The 25,632-nt window shown below is 41.8% G+C and overlaps 1 protein-coding gene across 2 annotated transcripts in view; it reads right to left on the bottom strand.

Annotated features, from left to right (window-relative positions):
- Positions 1-218: 218 nt before the first annotated feature.
- The window catches only part of LOC131985566 (electrogenic aspartate/glutamate antiporter SLC25A13, mitochondrial), a 51,503-nt gene continuing 26,089 nt past the window's right edge, over positions 219-25,632 (bottom strand). For both annotated transcript variants that reach the window (XM_059350746.1, XM_059350745.1), the window contains 11 exons: positions 24,378-24,471; positions 23,090-23,174; positions 20,752-20,836; positions 18,816-18,974; positions 16,874-16,926; positions 16,542-16,622; positions 9,846-9,986; positions 6,394-6,532; positions 2,933-3,091; positions 2,067-2,157; positions 219-1,005 (listed from right to left, as the gene is read on the bottom strand). In XM_059350746.1, coding sequence (XP_059206729.1) covers positions 807-1,005; positions 2,067-2,157; positions 2,933-3,091; positions 6,394-6,532; positions 9,846-9,986; positions 16,542-16,622; positions 16,874-16,926; positions 18,816-18,974; positions 20,752-20,836; positions 23,090-23,174; positions 24,378-24,471 — 1,286 coding nt within the window. In that variant the 3' untranslated portion in view covers positions 219-806. The remainder of the gene's footprint in view (positions 1,006-2,066; positions 2,158-2,932; positions 3,092-6,393; positions 6,533-9,845; positions 9,987-16,541; positions 16,623-16,873; positions 16,927-18,815; positions 18,975-20,751; positions 20,837-23,089; positions 23,175-24,377; positions 24,472-25,632) is intronic.

Raw genomic sequence — 25,632 nt, 5'->3', positions numbered from 1 at the left:
GTTGCTGCCATACGCGTAGTAAGGCACGATTATTACACACCATATGTAACTCCTACATTCTCTGTACTGTACAGATTTAAATACTCAGTCGTGACACACTACAGAACTGCAGTCGGTGCCAGCTGTCTCTCAGATATTTACACATCTGCATACATTTAGACCTGAATCCAAACATCTTATAGTTAACATTGTGTACATTCAGAATATTACACTGTGTCTTTACATTCAAGTACTTCTTGGTCATATTCTTGCAGATACATTTGACAAATTACACTATTTAAAGAGCAACCAAAATAGCTGTATAGATATGAAAATATGTCTCTGGGTTCCTTATATATACAGAAGTGCGACATTTATGATCAATCTTTTTTTTTTTTAACCAGCTGTATGATCATGTGAGGATTCTGCTTTTGGTTATAAAGCAACAAAAGGAAGACACTGGATGAAGCTGCAACTGTGTGTAGTTGTTGATAGTATTTTCCAAAAGAAAAGCAAGCAGTTAAGGTGTTTAAACTTGTGCCAGCCCTTCTGCTGCATGTGTGCTGAACTGTATGAAAAACAAAACCACATTATATTACACCTCTATAAAATGTCATTGAAAAGGTAAAACAAATGCTGCACAAGTCCGACAAAGAATTTTCTTTGAGTACTCGCGCTAATTACCTCGAAAATCCATATGGTTGCACATAGCCTACCATATGTATATGTACGATTATAAGAAGATAAAATATAAATAACTTGAAATACAGCTAACAGTGCAAACATTCAAGCCCTTTCTGTCACCTCCAGCCCCTAACACTGGAGGTTCAGGGGTTGCTTGCATCGGAGGGGGCCTCTGCTGCTGCTGCTGCTGTCGCCACCGTGTAGCGTGGGAGATGGAGACCAAACTTGCTCTCGATGCCAGCGAACGTGGCCACGGCCAACCTGAAGCCTCCGATGTGGTCGGGGTTGGGCGCCGGCAGGCTGATCCGAGACTTCGGGGTGGGCTCTGAGCCAGCCGGCTTTCTGTGGTGTGGAGAGAAACGGGAGGAGGAAGAAGCCAGAGGCGCAGAGAGAGACATAGAGAGAGTGAGTTAAATAAGGAGAAAAATGGAGAGAAAGGTGAGGAGTGGTAGGGCTAAAGGGGAAACTGTAAAACAACATAAACGCAGCGCAAGATGTTATTTTAACCAAATAGGGGAGAAAGTGAGCTCCACAGAAAGAAGTTTTTTATTATAATATTAAATCTTGAATTAATATTATCACATTCAACAATGTTCACCACAGAAATAAACACAATGGAAAATCAAAAGAGGAACATATTTCTCTTTGAGCAGAACAAATTAAATCTCTCGTTGATTTCATGTCGAGCACAGATCAACTCGCCCAAAACCACAGCAGATTTTCATTGGATCTGCACATGATTTTGTTTCACTGCGAGCCTCCATGTAAAAGCCATGAGGCATCCAGTGACATACATGCATGTGCAACACAGCTGTCCATTAAAAGAAGCACTTTCTTAGTCATTCTGAGAGGTTCACCACCTCTCTTCCCCACTGGACCTTTTTAACTTTGCAAAATGAGTGAATTATTCCTGAGTGACCTATTTTGAGGAGGAAAATGGGCTCGTTTCAATCCCAGAAGTGGGGAAAGTACATGCGTAAGTCAAATGGGTGCTGTCTGCCCTGATCGCCGTGCTGCAAAACTCTTGAGTTTGAGAAAATTGTCACATCCAGAGCTTTGAGTGAGAGCTTCAGTCTGTGAGCTAATGTGCACAGAAATTATTTTTGGTCTTGTGGCATTTCTTTCTCTCTGGAAGAGGAGGGGGACGCACGCACCGAAAGCAGCTACTGTATGTTGAAATTAACCCCATTGTTCTGGAAGCAATTTCAATTCCTTCCTGAATTCAAAGCAATTGTTTTGGTCTTTGATATGGGGATGAACAAGATGCAATGTTCTGTCTTCAAAGACAAGAAGAAATGTGTGTTTTGTATTGTTGTACTGGTAGATCAGGAGAATACATGGTTTGGAGTTTTGTAACAGTAATACTGAAATTAACCTTGTTGGTAAGACAGAACGAGACTTACTGTCCTCCAAAGTCGATGTAGAACCAGCGCTGCAGAAGTTCATAGGTCACCAGGGTCACTCCAAACTGAGGCGAGGATCTGAACACACGAGCTGCAGGAAGGGACAGAAATATATTTATTTAAATGTATATGTTGCTTATCTACACATGTGTAGCAAATGTCACTTTTCCCACTTTTTATTTTATATTGTTTTGTGTCCATCTACATTTCTAGTGATGGAAGTGTTATTTTTACTGTACCTTTTGGTCCCTTTTTGAATCTAATGTATTGTATGCTTGAATTTTTACATGTCTACTGGATTTACAGATGAGCAGGAGAAAGAGGTTTTATAAAAACAAGTTTTCTTGACCTGATGGTGTCATGATAAAGTTTCGGTCCAAAAAATTAGTTAATGCTATTTCAGGGCAACCATAGACTGTATAAAACATGGCCATAGTCTCAGTGAAGCTGTGTGGTGACTCTGACTAACCCAAAAATGGGCAAAGTGATAGAAGGCTGACCTGTCACTCAAAGAGGACATGCCCTTAATTATGCAGAACTTTAAGTCATAATATAAGTTATTAAAAACTCACCCCTGTACAGTTGTCGTGGTTGGGGAAATTAGTTATAGAGACCAAAAGTATTTTTTGTACCAGGCTGTAAATATCTCTATTTCTGCTGTAAAGACTGGCATTTTTACATGGGGGTCTATGGGGATTGACTCACTTTTAGAGCCAGCTTCAAGTGGACATTTGAGGAACTGCAGTTTTTTGCACTTCTACATTGGCTTCTTTTTTCAGCCCTGGAAGTTGGCAACAAAGTTCAACCTATATCTACTCTGAGAAATTGTACGTTCATGATAAGACGTTGATCTACACAAACATTACCCCCAGCTCCTTTCCAGAAAGCCCGGGGTCCCTCTTCCCTGAGAATCTTCCAGAAACAGTCCACCAGGCCGCTGTAGGTAGTCTGACCGGCACGTGCCGCCACCTGTAGCCTGGTCTTGATCACGTCAGCTGGGGTCACCAGAGAGGCTGCTGGCATGCCTGGGGAAAGGAAAAGCTGTTAAGTTGTGTGATGCTTTTCTTTTTTTTTAAAAAAACAGTCGGATGTGTTTGATTCTAAATAGAGCAGAAAGTTTAAAATCAGCCCCCAACAAATAAGATGATTTGTAGAAAGCAGCCATCAGCGGCTGAGGGAAATCTTGCATATCATCTTAACTGCATCTGATAGAGTGGTTTCAGCATTCTTTGTTCCCTCTTTTAAAACACGTCATCTTGGATCTTGACCATCTTGCAGCAAGTCTGCCGCATACATACACTGAACACAAGTAGGGTCCAGTTCCTATCACTTCACCATCATCAATCCATACCACCAGCAAGGCCATTATTTAATCTCTACCTTTTTTCTTCCTTTCCTCCCTCTTCCACTTTCCTTACAGCCATTTGAACAGGCCCAGACAATGGACGGTAATGAGAGCAATGCACACTGTGCCCCGTGTGCTGGTGAAAGTGACTGGCTGACTGAAGGGAGTGACTGCAAAGCCCCCACTCCAGCCACTTCAGCCATGAATGGGCTCAATCATTGATGGCTCGGTCATTACCATCAACTGCCCTCTTGACGATTTATTCTGACTTCTTGGTTTTTGTAACGGCCAAACGAGCTATTCAGCAAGCCTAATCAACTCAGCATTAGGTAGCAGACTGGCACCCGGTGGAGACTGACCACCTGCGCTGAACTGAGGAGAGGAGAGGAGAGGAGAGGAGAGGAGAGGAGAGGAGAGGAGAGGAGAGGAGAGGAGGAGGCTTCCTGTGGTTTTTTAAAGGAGATGTAGAGGGATCTCAGTTACAGCTCATGTAGAAACTCTGACCCTCTGAAAATATATTTTTTTTAAAAAGTGGATTAGAATTGCTGAATAATGGCATTTATTGCAGTTTTTTAATGTCGTAAAAGACATTTTGTCAGGACCACTTATTTCAAAGTGTCCTGAGATGACATCTTGAGGGCTGAAACTATTTTTGTCATTACAGATGTAAACTTGCAGTGGATTGTTTTTTTGTTCAACAATACATTTACAATATGTACACCATAAAACACCCTCTGTCCTTTGACCCTCAGTTCAGATAAAGAAAAGCTCCCCAAAATAAGTGAAGAAAAGTCAGGAAGAATAGACAATAAATAGCAAGCTAGCAGCTAGCAGGGTCTTAAGTTTCCTTTTGTTCTGAGAGAATACCTTCTCTGAAATAGGAGCTAAAAAGTTCCTCAAAACGGCGTTCGAAGAACAACAATAATTTTTTGTTCTTGCAGTGCAGACACAATAAAAAGGGACTTTTATGAAACTATGGTAAAGTTCCTCTGGTCCAAGAATACATTTTGCTTCAAAAAGTGAAAAGATTATCAATAAAGTAGCCGATCACGTGATGATGAACTGTTTCAACTATACATGACTAAAGACTGAACAACATAGATACCTCTGAGTGAATGAGGCCAAACATTCCCTCCATAACTCTTCTCACATACAGAGCTGATGCCAGTTAGAGATGGCCAACAGTGTGTTCTTCACAGACCAGAGTAATGCTTAGCTAAATAATGCTGTGCAAACTGAGCATGTAATTCAATTTCCTGTGCTGACTGTAAAACACTAATTGCCAGAATGCTGTAACCGCTGATAAATACATGTGAAAGAGGGATGATAAATGTGTCGAAGTAAGGAAAAAAATAAAGAAATCATGAGGCTCGTTTCTGCTCGGAGTCTGTGGGCCGTGGCTGCCAGTCTTGTGGTGAGAAACCAGAAGTAAAAGTGGAGGAGGGAGGCAGGATTTATGATTTTTCCGTGTTATGCTGTGCCTCTGCGTCAAAAAGAGAGTGCTGCTGACACATCTCAGAGGATTCAAAACAAATATTAAGTCTTTTATGCAAATCTAATGCCTTTTAACTTGGCAGGGGAGTGCTGCTCTGTTATTAGTGTTTACTTTAGGGATAAATCCAATATTTAAACTCTGCTTTGGATCACATTTTCATGCAGAGGATAAAGTTGTTAAGTCATCAGTGGATGTTGGTCTTCTTGGCCTCTGCTCGCTGTTATGACTAACCTACGGATGGAACTGTATGCATACTTGCAGGGGTGAACATGCATGAAGTATGCACAAGCATGTTTGTGTGTCTGCCTTCATGTGCATGTCCAATATATTAGGATTGGAAAGCTTCCCTGTCGGCCTGGTTGGCAGGCATCTGAGGCGCTTCCCTGCTGCAGAGCTCCAAAACCCCAGTCCCCAATCACTGAGCAGCACTCTAATTAGCAGCTACCGCCATGGAGCCTGCGGTCAGAGGCTGCCTGGCTTCCAAACTCTGAGCTCCGCTACTGTTACTGCAGGCAGAGTGAGACCTGCTCTCACACTTTGTTCAAAAGATTTTCATAAACTTCAGTGCACTGCACATTGCCTCAGGGACCGAAGCTTTTGGCTCACTATGAATGGTCAAATATTTTACGAGCTGTTTCTCAAGTTATGGACGGACTGAAAAAGGCGACACTTTTAAAATGCAACATGAGATTGTTGATGATTGCATTTGGCATCAATCGATTCATTAATACCAGACAGAAATAGCTGTATAGAGTAATGCAGACATTAATTACAGAGCTTGAGATTTTATTGACCTTTTCTGTTGCAGGTCTAGTCCCACCAGATATGACCCCCAATGAAATTAAACTCCACTTTAAAGCTGCTATAATCAATATTTCTTAGCGGCTCTAGTCATTTGCTAGTAATGAAAAATTTTCCCAACCTTTGGCAGCCAAATTTTTTACCCTAGGAAGCTGAAGTTTAGCATGCATGTTAAGGGTGTTGTGGACTCACTAAAGTTGCACCATAACACAAACAAACTAAACGATCAAGGCAGCTGTAGACAATCAACTCCGGTGTAAAATGACTGCTTTTGTCAATGGAGTCTGGTGGCATTGAAAATAGCATAGAACCACTGCACTTATTGACGCATAAACTTAAACACATCTGTCTGACAGCAAGGTGATATGCTGAAAATATTGTAAAAATTGCATGGAAACTTAATAAACTTCTAGCATTTTTTTATGTGGCTAAAATATGTTTTGCTGCACCCCCCCACCCACATCTGTACATTGCTTAGCTTCTGTTCCGATACTCTGGGGCCATGCTGACTGCCATCAACTCAATGTAATACACTGAGTATCTCAATTACCTCATACAACCTCACTTAAAAAATTCAAACTATCCTTTTAATGTTTTCTGGAAACTTTAAACTAACCCTGGCTTCCAAACTTGATAAAAGTTCCAAATTTATTGCCCGCTGAAGTATAAAGTTTGAACTATTTTACCTGCCAGCGCTCCAGCAAACAGCATCTTGGCTGGGCCTATCCTTCCGTCCTGCTCAGTGAGGTAAGCCTTGAGATGAGCGTAACAGGGAAAGTAAATGGCTGAGAAGGGAATGTCCCGCAGGAAACAGGCCTTGGAACCCTAGAGAAAGACAGTCAGAGTGAAAAGGAGATGTTTAGGTCAAATATATAGAGTTAAACACTCAGAAAGGGAAAACAAAGGTGAGCAGAGACAGAAAGGAGAGCAGAGAGAGAGAGTGATGGGGCTTTGGGGATTTAAATCTTGACTTCTTGGTCTCTGAAGATGGAGTGTTTTTTCTAGCCACAATATGTAACATCAACTGTCTGTTCCCAGAACTAGACACTCAAGCATCAACTGATGTTACCGCCAGAGAAACTACTTCCAAAAGACTCCTGGAACAAATCAAGCCTCTCCATATGCAAACGATCTGTGTCCTCAGCAGCAGGTGAGACAGGCGGCTACAAAAGCAAAACTGAGAAAAAAAATAAAAAGAGAGAAGCAGAGAAAGACAGACTGGCTGACGGAGATGACTCCTTGTCTGCCACTGTAAACAACACTATATCATCAAGCTTATTGAGTTTCCTGCTGTATTTCAAGCCTGTTGGCCCGCTGCCACCTTTTTGATACAGCAACTACAGTCAACAGAAGGCGTTTAAAGAGCTGGGCAGGGTCTCCCTGTTTTGGACAGGCTTCATTTAACTCCTATGGGATAATCCTTTGGTTCCTACACACACACACACACACACACACACACACACACACACAAAAACAGAGAGAGGATTGGCAGATACCTGGACTATCTCTTTCCCTCTCTTTCCTCTGGCACTTCTTGTCTGCCTGTCCCTCCTGCTGGCTGGCTGGGGCCCGAGCGGCTGCTGAAAGCTGGGAGATTCTATCGAGTCAGGACAGACAAGCAGCGTCACAGGGACTGGGACTAGAAGCCTTAATATCAGGGTGTTGGGTTGGGTAATGTACTAGCAGAGCGGCGGCTGATAGAGAGTGTGTGTATGTAAAATCCTTTCAGAGATTAAATGAAATGATTTAGTTGAGTAAATGCATGCAAAACACCTCTTGCACACACATAAACAACTTAAATACAATAAGTCCATAAGCATGAAAAGTCTCGATATTCCTACACTGACAACTTTCCCCCAGTTATGAATGGTGGCGCTAGAGCGTTAGCCACCCTACCAACCGGTAGCTCCACCAGCGGAGGGTGAGCGTCAGGATAATTACCCTGACAAAGGCAGCTCTGTGCCTGGGTGCAGCCCCTCCGGAGCCAGCCCGTCTGGGGCTTGCAGGCTGGAGCTCGTCTCCTCCCCGCCTCCCTCCACCACCACCACCACCAACAACACTGCTACTGCTTTCTCAATGTACTTTGTCTCCTCTCTTTGCATGGAGACGAACACAATGAAGTATGTGCACAAGCATGCACGCATTTACACACACACACACACACACACACACTTGTATAGGTAACGCAGATCTGAGGAGCATTCTCACAGACAGTTGAATGGAGACACATACTTCAACATAGTCATAAATTACTGGAAGTGAGTGCACAACTACACAAACACAGCAACAAGAGGCAGGTAGACAGAGACAAGAGGAGGCTCCACACTAAAAGCTTTACATGGATGTTGTCTGAGCAGACAGGTGGTCACATCAGCAGACAGAAAGAAAACCAGTGATAAGATCCGGTGTAGTAAATAATCAAGTCCTGTCTAAGGAAGACCAGACCTTCATTGAAAAATAGTTTACTACTTGGAATTAGTGTCATCATCTTACTTGCAAATTAATACAGCCGCAGGTATGAGATTGACATTTTCACAGTTGATTGTGTTTACAGTTGAAGCAGAATGTCCCCTGTCGTGCTCCATTAGGACTTATTTATGTAATTTAATTAGAGATGCTCTGTTTTACCCTGAGGGCTAATGTCCTTGTCTCGCCAGTTAAGCTGCTAATGTTAGCGGTAGCCACAGCTCATTCAATGGGCCGCATGCAGGAAGTTATGAACAAATTTCCTCTTTTTTTTGATTATATCAACCATTTGTTCTTATTATGATAGTACCCATTAAGTTTTGAGTTTAAGGAGCATAAAAAGATAAATATCATGTTACCAAATTTAGATTATTATGGACAAGTATTATAGATTGTTTTGAGCCGGGGGGGTTTCACATTCCTAAAAATGCCAATGCTGACGCTCTGGAAAATCACATTTATTTTGTTTAAGTTTCTTTAACAGTACGTCAATTTTACTACAGCTGAAGTTTTTTTTTTATTCCACCTTTTGGTGTCATTTCCAATTCTTGGGCATGTTTCAGAGTATTTTCACACGGCACACCTGCACTTATATAAGTTTAAGGGGCATTACCTGTGCTAATAAACAATTATGATCAAGTTGGATTCACAATTGAGAATACAAACCAGATTGGGATGGTTAAGAATGTTTGGTTCATCTGGAGTTAGTTTCTCGTATTTCTATTTCTCATAATAGAAAATTAAGAGAAAATATCTAAGAGAACCTTAAGAGAATGTTGCTGCACGAAGCCCAATGATTCCTATAGCTCTTCTTTCTAAGTGTTGGCATTCATTGAAGAAAATAAACACTATGTGGTTGTGCAAAAAACTATTAACTGATGTTAAAAGTCATAATATTTATAACAATAAAGAAAATAATCTTCAGAAAACACACCAACGCAACTATATTTATATATTAGCCCCTTTTGACATTATAATCTTTCACGCTTGCTTTACAATGTGTTGGGTGCATAATATCATACAACTCTAATATGTTCAAACAGTGCACTGTAATTTTTAGCCCCGTGGCACTGAAAAATACCAATTATGGCAATTAAGGTTAAATACAGCTTTTAGCATAAATTGTGTCTTTTCTTGTTCTTGAACAGAAGACCACATGGAATTGTTGATTTTAATGATGGCTGATGTGGGGTAAAGTAATGTATAATTTTACAACAGTTAATAGAAAAATCACATATGATTTAGTCATAACAGTAATGAGAAATAATGGACTGCTGTGGAATTGTGCGGCTGATGAAAATAGAATGGATACTGGTCATCTAATTAATGTAGTCACAGCAAATATAACTTGAATTCAGCATTACATAAGATATGGCTCAGGGTTTCCTCCACAATCACACCGCTCAATTAAGATAAAAAGATAAATGTGAGTTTCAGTTTCAAGGTTTGTCTTAGAGTTCTATCATCAAAGTAGTCAATGTGCATTATCCTTTTTCTTTTAATACTGTCACTGGGACAAGAATGAATGAGACAAAACTAAATGAGTGTGTTCTGGAGGCATCAAAATACTGTAATAATAATGTGATAAGGGTCAAAAAGGTACTTGAGGAATGATTTATGGCCCACACATGTTTATTATACATGCCCCTCTGACCCCGACAATGTTTCTCACCTTGTAAAGTCCAAAGAAGCCGAGGTCTCTGATGACAGACAGGGCACTGACCCTCGGCCCCGTGGTGATCTCTCCTGCCACCTGCAGACGGATCTTTACAATCTCCAGAGGGTTGGTGAAGATCACCTGGGAGCCACCGGCCTGAAGGAACAGACAGATAAAAGGACATTAATAGAGATGCATATTTAAGTTAAAAATGAAAGCTAAAGCTAGAGCTAAATGTTTGGCTGGAGCCAGAACACCAAATTTCAACACACGTTAGGCTGCATGCTGCAACATTTTCTGTAGTGTCTCCTAATTTTCTGTTCAGAGGAAAAACAGAAGGAGTCAAAAAACCAAGTAAACCAAGTAGCGTGATTTCCAGAGGGTCTGTACTAGTGTTTCAGGAAAATCCAAAATCCAGCTAAAACATGTAATCATTTAATACATAAATATAATGATCTGTAATTATCTAAATGTGTTTAAATGATATTCATGTGCTTTTTATTTGTTTATTTAAAAGCTTTTTAATGTTCTTCAATTTTAAAGTGTATGTTTCCCTACATTGGACAAAGTAACAAGATTTTAGCCTTTATCTCAACCACTTGCAGTAACAATAATAAAACATTGGAGAATCCCAGAAATCAACAGGTACTCTCAAGATAAGAACAAATCATGGATACGCACAAAAATAAAACAAATTTTGTTCTACTGTTACTTTCTGCATGAGGACCAATGTCTGTTTCAATATGAGTGTTCATTTCAAGAAAAATATTTTAATTTAAAAATGGTAGAATATGTAACCATTGTCTTGCTTTTATGCAACTGCAGCCAGTGATGCAACTCAAAAATAATGCCGCCTCAGCAACCAGCTGCAAAACAAACATGGGGAGAGGAGGAGAGTACAGGAGAGTACCGGGAAATCCAGCTGATGCGGCCGAGACTGTCAGCTGTTTGTCTTCATCGCACAGACCCTGCGGGGACTCTGACTTCTCTTTTTCTCTCTAACCTCTCACTTCACACCACTCTCCAAACCTGTACTTGTGAGGGCAACAATACTGCGGCAAGTTGAGACTGGTTTCTTTTTTGCCTTTCAGGTCGGCAGAGCTTTTTAAGTATAAGACGTAGCTGCTGTGGTAAAGCTGTGGCGAGACAAATGGTTAACTGTGTCTAGTCAGGGAACGTGACGGCATTTCCAGAACGCTTCTTGATACTGAGAAATGTTTACACCGTTTGAAGATTTATATTGGGCGTAAGTGGGCTCATTCTGACTTCTCTGTTTCTCTCTCTTCCTCTGAAAGTCTTTCCAAGTATCATCTCTCTCCCTTTCTTACTTTGACCTCCTCACTAGCGATCTCTCTTATCTTTTCTAATATTGTCTCTCTCTTGCAACGGTTGCCAGTGGTTACTGCAGCTACACGCAAAAGGGCGGCACATCGCAATTAGATAGCAATTGGTTGCCATGGTGCCGTTTCTGTCTTAAATAGGCCTGGTCTGTTTGTTGTTGTTTCTCTCCTTTTCTCCCCCGCCTTCAGTTGCTTCGTTATGAATGATGGATTGTGCTTGTCGCCTCTTGCTTTACGGGAAGGCATCAAGCTCCAATCTGCAACATGGGCATTTATTTTTTTGCTCAATTTCCCTCAGTTTTAAGTGTTACCATATATTGCCTACGAGAAGAGAGGGGAGGAGGAGATCATAATAGTCTCATTGAAGGTGTATGCAGCCGCTTTTTTAAATAACACGGAGTACAGTGGGCTACGGCTTCCCTTCCAGACCCAACCAGAGGCTGTGAATAGCAGGAGGGCTGCCGCTCTAGAGCTGCTACATCTCACAGCTAACTCTTTATGACTTGTTTTATGGAAATAACCTAGTTGATTACATGCTGGCTAATAGCGTGAGCATCAAGAGGCTATTGGCTCCGGCCCCTAGCAGTGTTGGCTGCTTCAATTGGATACTAATGAGGCTGGAGATGGAGGAGATGGAGATGTTGTTTACTCAAGGAGAGTAAACAACAACATTGTTCAGAGGGATGAGCTGACAATTAGACCTGACAACATGAGATGAAATGAGTGACAGAGCAGAGCTTTTTTTTGTGCACTTCACCATCCCACATTCCTACTTAACAGTTGCGAAATAACTTTGGGATGAGAGAGAGAGAGAGAGAGAGAGAGAGAGAGAGAGAGAGAGAGAGAGAGAGAGAGAGAGAGAGAGAGAGAGAGAGAGAGAGATAGAAATGAGAGGATGAGACAAATAAACAGAGCTAATGAGAGAGAGAAAGATGGAAGACAGAAACAAGAGAGAGGAGTAGTCAAAACAAGAGAAGTGAGGGGAAGGTCGAGGTTGAGGCAGAGAGGTTGAGGGTTGTGATTATGGAGTGACAGCGTCGGCGGCTCTCTGATGATTCTCAGGTAATTACAAGGCAAGGTGATCCTCAGAAACCTAGGACGTCAGCACCTTATGCACGCATCACAGCTCCTGGCTATGTGTGTGTGTGCGTGCTGCAGTGAGCATACCAAGAGATTACTAAAGTTTGAGGAACCCCCCGCCCCAACACAAATACAAACGCCAGCCACCATCCATAAAGAACAATTCAACACTCTTCATGCTACATGTGCAAGTGTGGGTGTGTGTGTTTTAGATTCTCTGATAATGTTTTTTATAATTCACATCAGGCCTAAATAAGAAACTCATTACAAAGACTTAAACCAGCCATGCAAGCTGCGATACATTCACAATGAACACGAACAAAGTATTACTGTATTTTGACTCTCAGTCTTACCCCTGCTCTCCCTCTCAGCAATGACCCACTAAGTATTTTGTGTAACTTAAGTCCTAAAACGCAGGCCAGTAACTGCCAGATAAGCATCCAGCCAGCTCAGTCAACGGTGCATGCCATTCTTACCAAATAATCATTAGAAACTGGCAACCAGCACTGGAGCTTAATGGTGCTGAGCCACAGGGTTTAGAGAGGGTAAGAGGAGGAGGTGAGTGAGGGAAGGGTAGGTGAGAAGAGGACAGGAGCATGTTTTGTTGACACTGCCAGCCCAAATCCTTTTTTTTCTTGCATTTCAAGCTTGTATCCAGATTGATATTAGAATGTCTGTATAAGGGCTGGGAAATATATTGATATTATATTAATATGGTGATATGAGACTAGACATCGTCTTAGATTTTTCGATATTGCAATATCATTATATGGAACAAGTGCTGTCTTTTGCTGGTTTTAAAGGTAACAGTAAAGTTATGCCACTTAGTCAGCATATCTACATTGCTGATGGCTGTCTATCAAAAATCTCATTGTGTAAACATTTTGTGAAATCACCAATGGTCTACAATATCGACTCAATACCAATATTGGGGTATTTGGTAAGATATATTGAGATATTTGATTCTCTATATCTTACAGCCCAAGGCTGACAGCAAAAGCCACATGAAATGTGATTTTTGTAAAAAAAAAAGATCCAAACCACACTGGAGGTGGTTTGAAATGCGATTCTGTCTCAGTTTCGAAGCTCTGGCTGCCCAAATCGGATTTTAAAGTGTCTTTTATGTCACTTGCAATGCAACATACAATGAGAACATCAAATCCAGAGTGACAAAAGTGCTGAGCAGAATCCATGCTGCTACTAGCAGAGACACTTAAATTAATTATCTCTATCATGACTGGACAGCACGATATTTTGAGAGGTGAAATTATCTACTAGTTTTCATGCTTCTGCATTGGAGAGCCACATAGCTGTGTTATTACTGACTTCTATACAACTAAGGTTTGGGTGTGTTTTCTGATGTTCTACACTAAATTCGAAAACACTGTTGTAGACAGAGCAATCTATTTCTTTATGAATTAACAAACGGTTAAGTTAAAACGGATGAAAGATCCACAGAATGTAGTGCCTCTTGTACAGGAGCGGGGATGTTAACAGTGATATCATCAATGTCATGGTCAATGTACAACGTAACAGATAATTATGATGAGACATGATACAGACTGTCACAGTGTGCCTAAATTTTAATATAAACTTAGGCATACCATGTACACTGTATGTATATTTTAGAAGTATAGGCTACTAGCTTATATTAGCTGCCATCAGCTGTTCATCACACTCTCACTGCACTCTGCTGCTCCGTCTCCTCAGACAGTGTGCAGAGTAAACTCTGCCCCTCTGAGAGTGTGGAGCTCGGAATAACCAAACGGTATATCCAACAACTACAAATGGTCCAGTATGTGCCAGCATACGCTTTGCCACTCAGAGTATTTATTTAATAATACGCTTTAGCTTGAAATCCAATCTGATCAATTGCAACGAACAGTGAAGACAGTCAGTCTTACAGATGTGATTTAAAAAACAAATTGGATTTGACTGCAAATGTCTTTGTCTTAACGTAGCCAAAGATGCTTTGCGAAAAGTTTACGACATGGAAAGCGAACATATAACATTACTATTCCCCTGTTCTCTCCGTCTTTCTCTCTTTCTGTCTTTTGCTTTATAGACTGTGGACCTGAGGCTGACACTGTGGTCCAAACCAACACTTTCACAGCTACCAAATGATATAAACAGATTTCATGTGCTGCGGCTGGAGCCTCGCTAAAACAGGGTTCAGGAGGGTTCGATGTGTATGTGTGTGTATGATCGTGTATGCGTATGTGTGTGATTGTGTGTGTGTGTAAGATAAAGTGGCAGGCAGAGTGCAGTGCCAGCACTAACACCGGGGCCTCAGCCAGGATGAAAGGAGCTGTCACGACGGCTCACTGAGGAAAAGAGGAAAAATCCATCCATCCACACTCCTCTCCTCTGCATTTATCCTCTCCTGTCCCTATGCATCTGTTATGGTTCTGCTTCTGAATCCATATGGGTTGTATAAAAGAACAGGCAACCACTACTTTTCACGCCGAGTACGTCGCAGAACACTTCTTCAGTACATTTGCTTTCCTGTGGTTACTATCTTTCACAAAACCAAATAATTCGCAAAAATAGCTAAATTTACAGCAAATGTACCGTGCTAAAACATTTCTTAAACATACTCTAGATTTAATAAGGTCAATTGAATGTGCCTGAGTGGAGCTAAACCCATAATGACTTGTGTATCCTGAAATACTTTGCTTTAGTGATCAGCATCAAAAGAGGTTTGAGTGAAAGACCTTCTTTCATTTGCTCGGGCTGAAGCTGCCAGCCTTGGTGGAGTCACGGTGTGTGTGTGTGTGTGTGTGTGTGTGTGTGTGTGTGTGCGTGTGTGTGTGTGTGTGTGTGTGTGTGTGCATACATGCATTGGGGGCAGACTGTGACAGCCCAGTGATCAAAACCTATGATGGGAGGGGAGCAGGTAACAGACTGGTGGTGGTGGGTTTCAGGTAGCAGCCGCTGTCAATCTTCATCTCCTACCTATAAGTGTGTATGTGTGTGTGTGTGTGTGTGTGTGTGTGTGTGTGTGTGTGTGTGTGTGTGTGTCCGTGCACCTGTATGCTCTCCTGTTTGTCATACATGCACACACTCCTGCGAGCATGCACAGTATGCACATTTGGTCTTTCATGTGAAATCTTTACACGTTCCATCAACAAACAGCGACTTCTGGCATCCAAACAGGTCTGTGTCTGTCTGCTCAGCTGTCAGAGGGGCAGCACTCAGAAAACAGGTAAACATAGTTAAAGAGATGTATGCTGCCTCAGTACTGTATACACTGTCTGTGTAGAGTACAGCATCATCTCAGCACAGTGCACTTTGAAGAGCCAGGATGATGAAGAGGGAGAGAGAGGCTCCATGTTTGGGCTTTTATGGAAAAAAAGAAGGTGAAAACTGAAATATGTAATGTTGACTGTATTTAAGTCAAGGACATGCACACTGTTGCAAACATGCTGAATATCTGTGGCCATATTCATACTGACAACATTCTCATAGAACTTGTAAAAGAGATCTGAGTTGAGAGGAAGCTTTACCTCTGTAAAGAAGCATAACTGTTCGGTGTGATTTGACACTCTCATTTGATTAAGATTGATCAAGCACTGCTGTCATTCAGAATACACTTATAGAACCAGACACCATATGTACTTAATAGTCTTTGTCCACTATGATTTACTTTTCAAATATGAAAATCAAAAGCATCAGCCAAATGAATACTGAGAGCAACCTAATGCTTTTTAGGTTTTAAGGATTTAAAAAGATTTAGGCTTTTTCCATTTCAGTTCTATATTTTAAAAGCTGATGCGATGAAAGAAATGCCCCTGAATATAACACTTGATAGTCAATTGTTCTTCAGCTCTGTCCAGGTTACCATTGCAGAGTTAACCGTCATTAAAAACCTTCTTTAATTACCTTGCTTTAAAAAACTCACAGTAAAAAACTGTCCAGCATCAACCAAAGTCAATCACACTCCCCTGTGGCAGGTGTGAAGGCCAAGGATGCAACATAAGTTTGTTTTGTGTCAATGAAAATATGGCAGTAAGCTGTGCTCCGGAAATTTTATTAAGTTTGAGGTGGTTATATTTTGGGTTTTTTTAAGTGAAACTTTTCCTCATCTACTGTAAGCGAATATTTCAAAGACTGCTCATGCACCCTTTAATGTTGATGTACATTTGATATAGTTTTCATATGTTTACATATAATTGCTGTGTTCTTTTTTAATGTGTATGCAAGCAAAACGTGCACAATGCTGCTGATGCAATTTGTGGTTTTTAATATAAAAGTTAGTGAGATGATGTGCATGAAAGAGAGAGAGACTTACACATCCACCAGCTAGGATCTCAGCTGCCAGCGGGACTGTGCCATCTTTCTGTCTGGTCTTCCCTCGCACAAAGTCATTCACCTGGAAACACAAAGGTTGCAGAATTAGAAAAAGGATTTTTAAAGCTGGTATGATCTATCATGCGTGTACAATATTTTATGTAGGACCTCAAAAGGGAGAATGTTACTATACATTGGGTCATTATTCACATCTATCTGTGTTATATATCACAGAATATAGAATCCATCAAAGAGATTAAAGCAATGGAAGAACCTCATGGATATGTGAATGTGCATGCACATGTCTATGCGATTTCTAACGCAGTGACTTACTGTGAGCTTTATGGCTTTCTCGGGCGCCACACCCAGTAGCTGTGGTACAAGACCTATCATTAGAAAACGGGAGATGATTAGAAAAAAAGAGTGCTGTGGTACCCCTACTCACTCGCACACATACACATACATATATATACATATACCACTTCCACACACTCCACATGATGTGTGGCTTCCCGCTGCATGCGCCCGACCCTGCAAGATCCTCCAGACGCTAATGAAATCTATTGATGTGGAGTGCGGGGACATCAGAGTAGCAACAAGAGAGAGAGGAAGACGGGGTAAAGAGAGGATGAAGAGAGAGAAACTGCTTCCCAGAATAGGAAAAAAAAGGGCAGAGTATAAAACAAACCAACCAAAAGTTTACACAGACCTCAATTACAACCCAGAGCAGGATAAAAATAAACAAAATAATCACAACAGAGCACAATGAAACTTGGCCCCCTACCCGGCCCCAAGGCAAGACACACACACAAACACACACTTCCTCAAGGTCACAAACACAGTTAATAATCTTCAGTACTTTGTGTGTAGCGAGGCCACACACTCACACACTCACACACACACACACACACACACACACACACAATCATATACTCAATTTGGAACTTGGCGAAAGGACCTGATGCCTCGACCTCATAAAGAAAGCAAACCAAAATATTTTTGTAATTTTTTGCCCAAAATGCTGACATACTTTCCAGCACAGACTACCGATGCAGCATACACACACCAGGACATGGAAATATAATTTATTTTGACTAAATCGTCCCCATAAAAAGATGCTCCTGTTCTCTGTCTCTGTTTTGTTCATGAGAAATCTCAGCATTATGCTACATTAGTAAGTTGGGTATTTTTTCAGTGAAAGCAATTTCAACTTATGTTACATAACTACAGTTTGGCTGTCAGGATACCTGTCTGGCCACATATCTGGAGCCAGACCTGTCTGTCTCTGCGTCTGTGAAGCTATTCCACTCTTGATGGCCTTTGTGTTTCCCACAGAAATTCAACCATTCAAGTTTCCTCTCGGGAGCCCAAAGCTGTCAATCAGAATCCTGGGTTTTAAAAGCCCCCGCCCCCTTTGCAGGGGACCTTTTTTCAATCCTTCTTCAATCCGACCCCAACAATACAGACACAGACACCCTAACCCCAGCTTCTGAAAACAGGGCAGGTAGTCATTAGGTATGTTGTGTCCTGGTATATGCGTACCTGCATGTCCGTGTGTGCGTGCCTACATACTTGCGTGCCTCCTCACTGTCTGTATGAGTGTGTAAGTCCAGACATGCGACATCACCACATCGTGACACAAGCCTTAAGGTATGTGGCCTTGCGTGTGACGTTCATTGTCCTGCTCTGAAAGTCTCCAGCCAGCCGGTAATCACTTCAAAGGAGACAGGTCAACAGAGAGGTGAACTCACACAGCCCTCCTGTCCACCCTACACTTTTCTTCTCCTCTCGTGTCCTCTCCCTTCTCTCCTCTTTTATTGTCCCTACTACTCACTTCTTCTTTCTTCTCTCCCATCTCAGCTTTTTTGTTTCATAACCGGTTTTGTGGATTTGACTGAACTAGAGTTGTTTTTCTTAACAGCAGTCTGTAAATACGAATTTGGAGATGGATTTTGGCCTTTCTTTGTTGTGACTTAATTACATATATTGTATGTTAAACATGCATTGGTACATTGCACTCTAGTATAAGTATGTTCACCACCATGACCTTGGGAATACTGTTGGAGTGCTTTCTCCATGCTGATTAGAAAGGAATCAGGAATGTACAAGTGATGCATTAAAATGAATGTATAATAGAAAATCCAGCATGTTGTACCGCTAGTAACTGCTGCAGTATTAATGCAGGAAATCCTGCATGGAGACCTAACGGTATGTAGATATTTGACATTACACATAAAAAAAATGCATGTTTAAATTTGTGTCCATGCATACTGACCTCGGTAAAGGCCGAAGATCCCCTCGTAGCGTACCACCTTTTTGAAGCAGTCAAAGCTGTTCTTGTACATGAGCTCTTCCACCAAGGAGCCACTGCCCCTCTGGTTTTGCATGCGTGTCTTCACTAGATCAATGGGGTAAACTGCTGTTGCACCCACAGCTACAGAGAATGAGAAAAATAATAGTTAGTTAGATACTGGTCACATGTAATTAGAGTCATGTTTGCTAATTTCAATCATCACATGTACTAGTTGACTGTTGTGACCAAGCGCCAAACTCAGGGGCTGAAAAATGAAGGTGCTTTAAACTGCAGTTCTTCAAATGACCACTTGAGGCTGGCTCTCAAAGTGAATCAATCACCATAGACCCCCATTTTAAATGCCAAACTTTACAGCAAAAATAAACATGATTATACCCTAGTAGAAAAATGGTTCTGGTCTCTATTGCTCATTTCCTCTTCATGACAACTGTATAGGGGGTGACTTTTTATATAACTCACCAATTTAAATTATACAAAGGCTTAAGGTTATGCATAATTAGGGTGAGGCCACTTTGATTGACAGGTGGGTGCTGTCACATGTGGCTTGGCTTTATTCAGCCTCTGCTCCAATCACGTTCCACTTCTACATTTCTGGATTAACTGGGAATTAGGCGGCATTAGGCACTGCCAAGGTGGGCACCACACTGAGCTTCCCAATGGCTCTTCAGAAACCTATGGTTCACGAAATGGGGACTACGTCCATGTTTTATACATCTATACATCGTTATACATCGTCTATAGTTATGACTATGCCACCATTGTCCTCTCTTTGCCTTAACCACCATCAGCATCCCACTTCAATTTGCAGAAAAATGCTATGGACATGATTAAGTAGGAGTAAAGAGTATTGTTAAGGCCATATGGTATTTGATGATAAGCTACTTTTTCTTTTGAAATGGTTAGGAATGACTTGAGTGAAGTGCAACTAGAGATGTTGATAAAATGGTTCACCCTGAAAATCATGAACAGGAGGCATTTATCAGGTTGAGACTAGCAATTTATGAAAGGGTGTGCCATTAAGAGAGTTGAAACATTACAGCAAGATGTAAGAGAGGTTTAGATTAAAAATATGAAAACGCGTCAGCACTGTTAATTTCCATCCACCTCTAATATATTGGGATGAAAAACTCAACAAAAGCAGGTAGCTTTGCTAAATACCCCCAGGGATAGGTGTGAAAATATCTTTTCTATGTCTTTGTAATTTGGATTAACTGACCATGTAAGTGGAAGAAGGAGAGATAAAGGCGGAGGAGGAAGGGGAAGTCTGTGGAGGAAATGTTGAGAAAGACATCGAAGTGTTTTGAGTCCCAGTGTCTTCGACCCGTCAGACGGACACAAACAAAAAGAACCGACCCAAGGCGACAGACTTAATTAGAGAGAGGCTGAGAGAGAAGAAGGGATGGCAGACCCATACCTCCTTATTAAGCTGTCTCCCTTGGGATAGAAGGAGGAGGAATGAAGGAAGGGAGGAGGAGGAGAAGAAAAACAGTAGGGAGTCTGAAGTTGAACACAAGGCCTCGGCACCACCCTTCACCCCCACCCTCATCCTCCCTCTTCTGATCACTCACACAGGTACAATAGAATCCACACAGGAGGGTTTTCCCATGGCACGCAGAGAGGCGAGAGACAGGACAGAGCGAGGGAGAGGCACGGTAAAGAGCGGGAAAGAGATAGAGAGAAAAAAGAAAAAGAGGGAGCTTCTCTTTAAGCAGGGGAGCAGCCGTTGCTGTTGTAAGCAAGGGAAAGGGCAATAGAGGGGCCATTGTCAGCTCTCTCTCTCACCCTTTTCTTATGATGACAGCAGACGATGGGGGGCAGGTAGACACATAAGCAGGTAGGTAGGTGGGTGGGTGGTGGGGTGAAGGTATGCAGGGAGCCAATGGAGCGTGACTCTTACCCCCTGCCACTGAGCCAAGGGTGAACCTGTAGGCCGACTCTGCCATCTGGGTGAGGATGGGGCGGGAGACGTCACTGCCCAGCTGCTGCTCACACAGCAGGAAAGAGACAATGAAGACATTAGTGCAGAAGTGGGACACAAATTAACAACAGTGAGACATGACACTAGACAAGCCACTGTTTCCGACATTGATTTCTCTATACCAATCCACATGCACTTAAGTATTGTTTCTTATAAAACATTGCATGCCACACATCTAATTCCACCACCCTGGAAAACGAAATTACAGGCAATTAAATCAATCATTTGTCACACCTGCTGTACAGTGTTTGACAGCAAGTCCCAATTTCATAATGGCCATAGGTATATAGTATAATGGTCAATTAATTAAAACTATGCAGACAAGAAAGAGAGTATAAGGATATAAGAGTAAGTACATGTTTTTAATTGCTGCACAAATAAGCATGTGCAAGAAATGCATTGAATATAAACTTTAATATGCAGTAAAGACATTAAGTATTTAATTATGAAATACCAGGATATATTATATTAAGATAAAATGATTATTTTCTTTTGTAATTGATGCTTTAAATATGATTATTTGATTAACTGAATAATTCTTTAGACTTTGTTATGACAGAAAATGGTAAAATAAATGCCAATCTTTGCCACAGATCAAGGTGACGTCATCGCAATGCTTCTCATTTTACAGAGATATCAAAAACAGGACAGCTGTAAACGGCAATGTCGTTGGTAGGGTGGTAGATTAGTAGTTCAGATCGTCAGAGTTAGTCAAACTTGAAAGTAGAAAATGACATTAATGACATTTCAGTGGGTCTACTTCTTTACTGCAGGAGATGGATCTTTAGTGAGAAATACAGAAGATGCTTTGTATGTTTCCAGCGTTACTAATCTGGTCTACACAAGTGTGTAATAGCATCTGTCAAATTATACTTAAATGAAATTGATGTCAATACACCCTTGTGATCATCGCTTGGTTATGCAAAGAGCAGAAGTGTGTTAGTAGCCAGCATTAGCCACACAGTAACATTAGCCATAGTCCCCCCTCCACCTGAGGTACCTGTTGCCTTGTCTGGTCTGCCCAGCCCTGGCCCCTCGACCCTGGGGAGAGGGGGTGGAGCGTTGTAAGTATGTATGAATGTGTTTGTGAGGGGGATGGGTGCCTCGAGAATAGGTCCACCTGTCAGAGTGAACTCCCAACCCCCTCCTACAATTCATCCCCAGTGATTTCTTACTGCCCAAAAAAGTCTTTATCCACAACCTCCTCCACTTCTACCACCTCAGCTCTGTCTGCTTGAATACGGGCAAAACTTGGCAATACTTACTGTCAGGATGTTTGAGGGAGAAAGAGGGAGCACGTTAACAGGATATAAAGAGAGAAAAGGCCAACCGACCAAACATGTAGAGAAACAAGAGAGTGGGAGAGAGAAGTAGATCAAAAAAGGAAATGGAGAGAGAGCAAAAGATGAGGAGAGAGAGCTCCAGCTAGCTGGCGGCCAGCCCTTGAGGCCAAACCACAAGGGCCTAAAGTGGCTCATTGTGGTGGGACTGGCGTCTGTGTAGTGCTGGGCCCCTTTGCTTTCTCCCCTTTGGCCCCCGCCTGCTCCAATATGGCCTGGCCAAGCCTTCACTGTAGTGCTGGAACCCACCAGGCAACACAACTCTGACCAAACAGCCCAAGAAGGAAAACAGTCCTCTGCTCATCCGTCTGGCTGTCCATACGTCCTTCCCTCCCTTCTTCATTACCAATTGCTCTTGTTAGCTGCTGCAAAGTCTCTTCTCATCTATCATTTGTAACATGAAGCATGTTTGAGGTTCATTAGGCCTTGAGGAGGCTCTGCTTGTCTTTATATTCCCTAGTTTTGTGAGATTTGTCCGTATTTTTTCAAGTCATCACATGTCAGGGAGAGGTCTAGTGGTGTCTCTTTGAGTTTAAGTCTTTTATGGGAAGTTACTTGAACACAACTTTGAGCAGTGCTGACGAACACTGGCATGTTTTGGGGGCAAACTTTCCACTTCATCTGACAAAACTTGTTTGGCTTCATCTCCTGTATTTATTTTTCTTTGACTTACATGTAACTCTAAAAACAATGCCGCTTTGAATGAATTGGGTAATTCATGCCAAAATCACAAATCAAACTAATGTCTTGCTTTGGCGGATTAATTACTTGTGAACAGGAGATATCATTATCCTTAATTATAAATCTTAGTCCTCTGCATGGTGACATCCTGCCCTAGAGAATGTAGTGAGAAGAAAAAAGAGCTCCCAGTGTGGAAGAGGAAACCAAACACATCAACAAGTCTTCATATTCTGTACCTGTCTCTGGACCTCAGCCAAGTTGTAGGGCAGGGCGCCTTCCTCCAGCGGAGCGATCTGCTCAATGTCCACTAAACCAACACGTCTGATGAGAAGAGAGAATGGAGAGTTTTCAAGGTCTCAAGTAGCTTTCAACTGTTGTAAAAACTCTCAGAGGAAGATAATATTTCATCAATGCATCGCTAAAGTCCATGACCTTTGGAAGCATGATCTGTCAGTCTGAAGTTACTCGCAGTTTGCGGATACTTTGCCATCGTTCCATGTGAAACATCATGGCATTCAAAAATCCAGGCCTGTGTTTGGCATGATTGAGTAAGACAACCGATCTATAGGAACTGACAACTCCCACTCCTTTATCCCTTCATCCAAGTATAACAAAGATATTTAACCTTTGGATGTAAAACTACTGCCTTTCCGAGTCTTTCCATTGCATTTCTATGGCGGTCCCAGATTTCCCAGGCTGAGGGAACGGGGAGCGCCAAATCCCCCCCCACCCCTCTCCTCTGAATATTGGGGCTATTATCTCTCGCATCTCCAATCAAGGGGAGTGGAGAGGGCTATTAAAGTATCCCATTGCCCAGAAATAATAATCAGGTGGTGTCTCAGGCCGGGGTTAGGAATTATGAGTGCACTGGTTGGGCCGCGAGGCAGACGCAAAGGAAGTGGGGGAATGTGAAACGCATACAGTTGTTTTGTGCCACGGATCATAGGGGCTGGAATTGCCCCTTTTTTTTAAGATAAATGGGAGTTTGGACTGGGTTTGGACTGAAAGAGGATTCTCTGGCACTGATGCAGTCATGTCTGATTCTTTTGATCCTTTGCAGAGAAGTTTGAGAAGGAAGAAAGCGCTCGTCTCTCTGAGGTATGGACCCTGGGGCTAAAGGTGCACTCTTAGGGGCAAGTGTGGGATAGGCTTACCCTCCACAACTCCCTGACTAAGTGAAGAAAACATTAAATGACTTGATTATGAATTCATTGAGATGCTGTTTCTCCATTACAGCTGTAACATTGCTACAATTTTCTGAATTGTAGAATGAATCCTTATACCTCCTCAGTCATCATATCCACATTACTCATGATTATTTCCTCAGAGATTATATAATTCACCCCATAAACTATATTCAATATAGAAAGCAAGTTATTCACAAAACACTGCCACATGATGAAAATTGTGGTATTTCATCAAACCTGACCTGATTTTTTGGGGAGCTGTAGATGTGTGTGTGTGTGTGTGTGTGTGTGTGTGTGTGTGTATGTGTGTGTGTGCGCGCGCGCGCATTAGTCTTACCCACGAGGATCTGATAGGTCAGCCAGCTGAAAGAGGATGTCGACCTCCATGGGTGTCACCTGGCCGAACCTCTGAGCTGCCACGATGAACTCCTCTACAAAAAAGATAGATATTTATTAAGTTTTAACTAAAATTAAGAGTACCTTACCTTAAGATACAAACCAATATTTACAGACATATTGTTTAGAAGTAAAAGTATTGTCTCACTTGATTTTTCTAATGAGTTCATGTTCTCAATCATTAGTTTCAAGTCTTCGTCAATACAACATGATGTAAATGATGGTCCCATTTAGACTGAGATAGACAATAAAGCAGGGCATGCTGTAGGGCAGGGCTAACTTCTGATTGACAGGTCAGTACCACAGTGCACCGTGTTTTCTTCTTAGAACTTTGACAGTTTCACAGTGTGTTGTCAAAAAATAAAAGTTATGTCAAATGTCTTGTTCAGCATTTTGTTGTACTAAAAGGACACCAAGGAGTTGGCTGGTCATTTTGAATAATGGATGCATCATGCTTACCAAGCTAGGTAGCCAGCAAGGGCATTAGCTGATGACTTTGCGTCCTCCTACACAACTCTAACCCTAACCTCCCAACCCATTATTGGTCACTTCTCAAAAAAACAAAACAAGATTGAGATGGCCAAAAAACCCAGTTCAAAGTTTCAAAACTATGGCCCACAAACCAATGGGTGACCAATGAAGACTTCTTCATCAGACTATGATAAAAACACAGTGAAATACATTCATTTATATATAAAACCACAAAATAAAGCAAACTCAGCAGATTTTCCAACAGCTAAGAGATTTTTCTCCTCAGCCACATCCTCAAGCTTGACCTGAGGGAAGAGATATATAAAATTCCTCCAGAGTGTTCTGGGCCTGGGGACCTTCACATGGAGGCAACAGGGAGCATCATGATCACATCCCTGAACAACCTAAACAACGTTTGATGCAAAGGAGCAGCAATCTCCTTCCTCGTGCCTCAGCTCTCAGAGTCCAACAAAGTTCATGACATGAAAGTACAAGGGTAAAACATCCACAACACTGTGGACGGAGCACCAATATGTCTTTCCACTTCCTGCTCCATTATACACAACTTACTTGCAAATTCATATCTCCAACTCCTTAACTCAAGGAAGCAAGGTTTCTCTTAACTCAAAGCAAGCAACTGGCCTTTCTCTGGACCTTAACTTTGGAGGTGCCGACAATGATCTTAACAGCTGTACAGCTGGCTCCAAACTGCCCCAGTGCATGCT

This window comes from Centropristis striata, chromosome 14 (genome assembly GCF_030273125.1).
Source record: "Centropristis striata isolate RG_2023a ecotype Rhode Island chromosome 14, C.striata_1.0, whole genome shotgun sequence".
Lineage (NCBI taxonomy): Eukaryota > Metazoa > Chordata > Actinopteri > Perciformes > Serranidae > Centropristis > Centropristis striata.
This window is presented reverse-complemented; position numbering and strand designations above follow the sequence as displayed.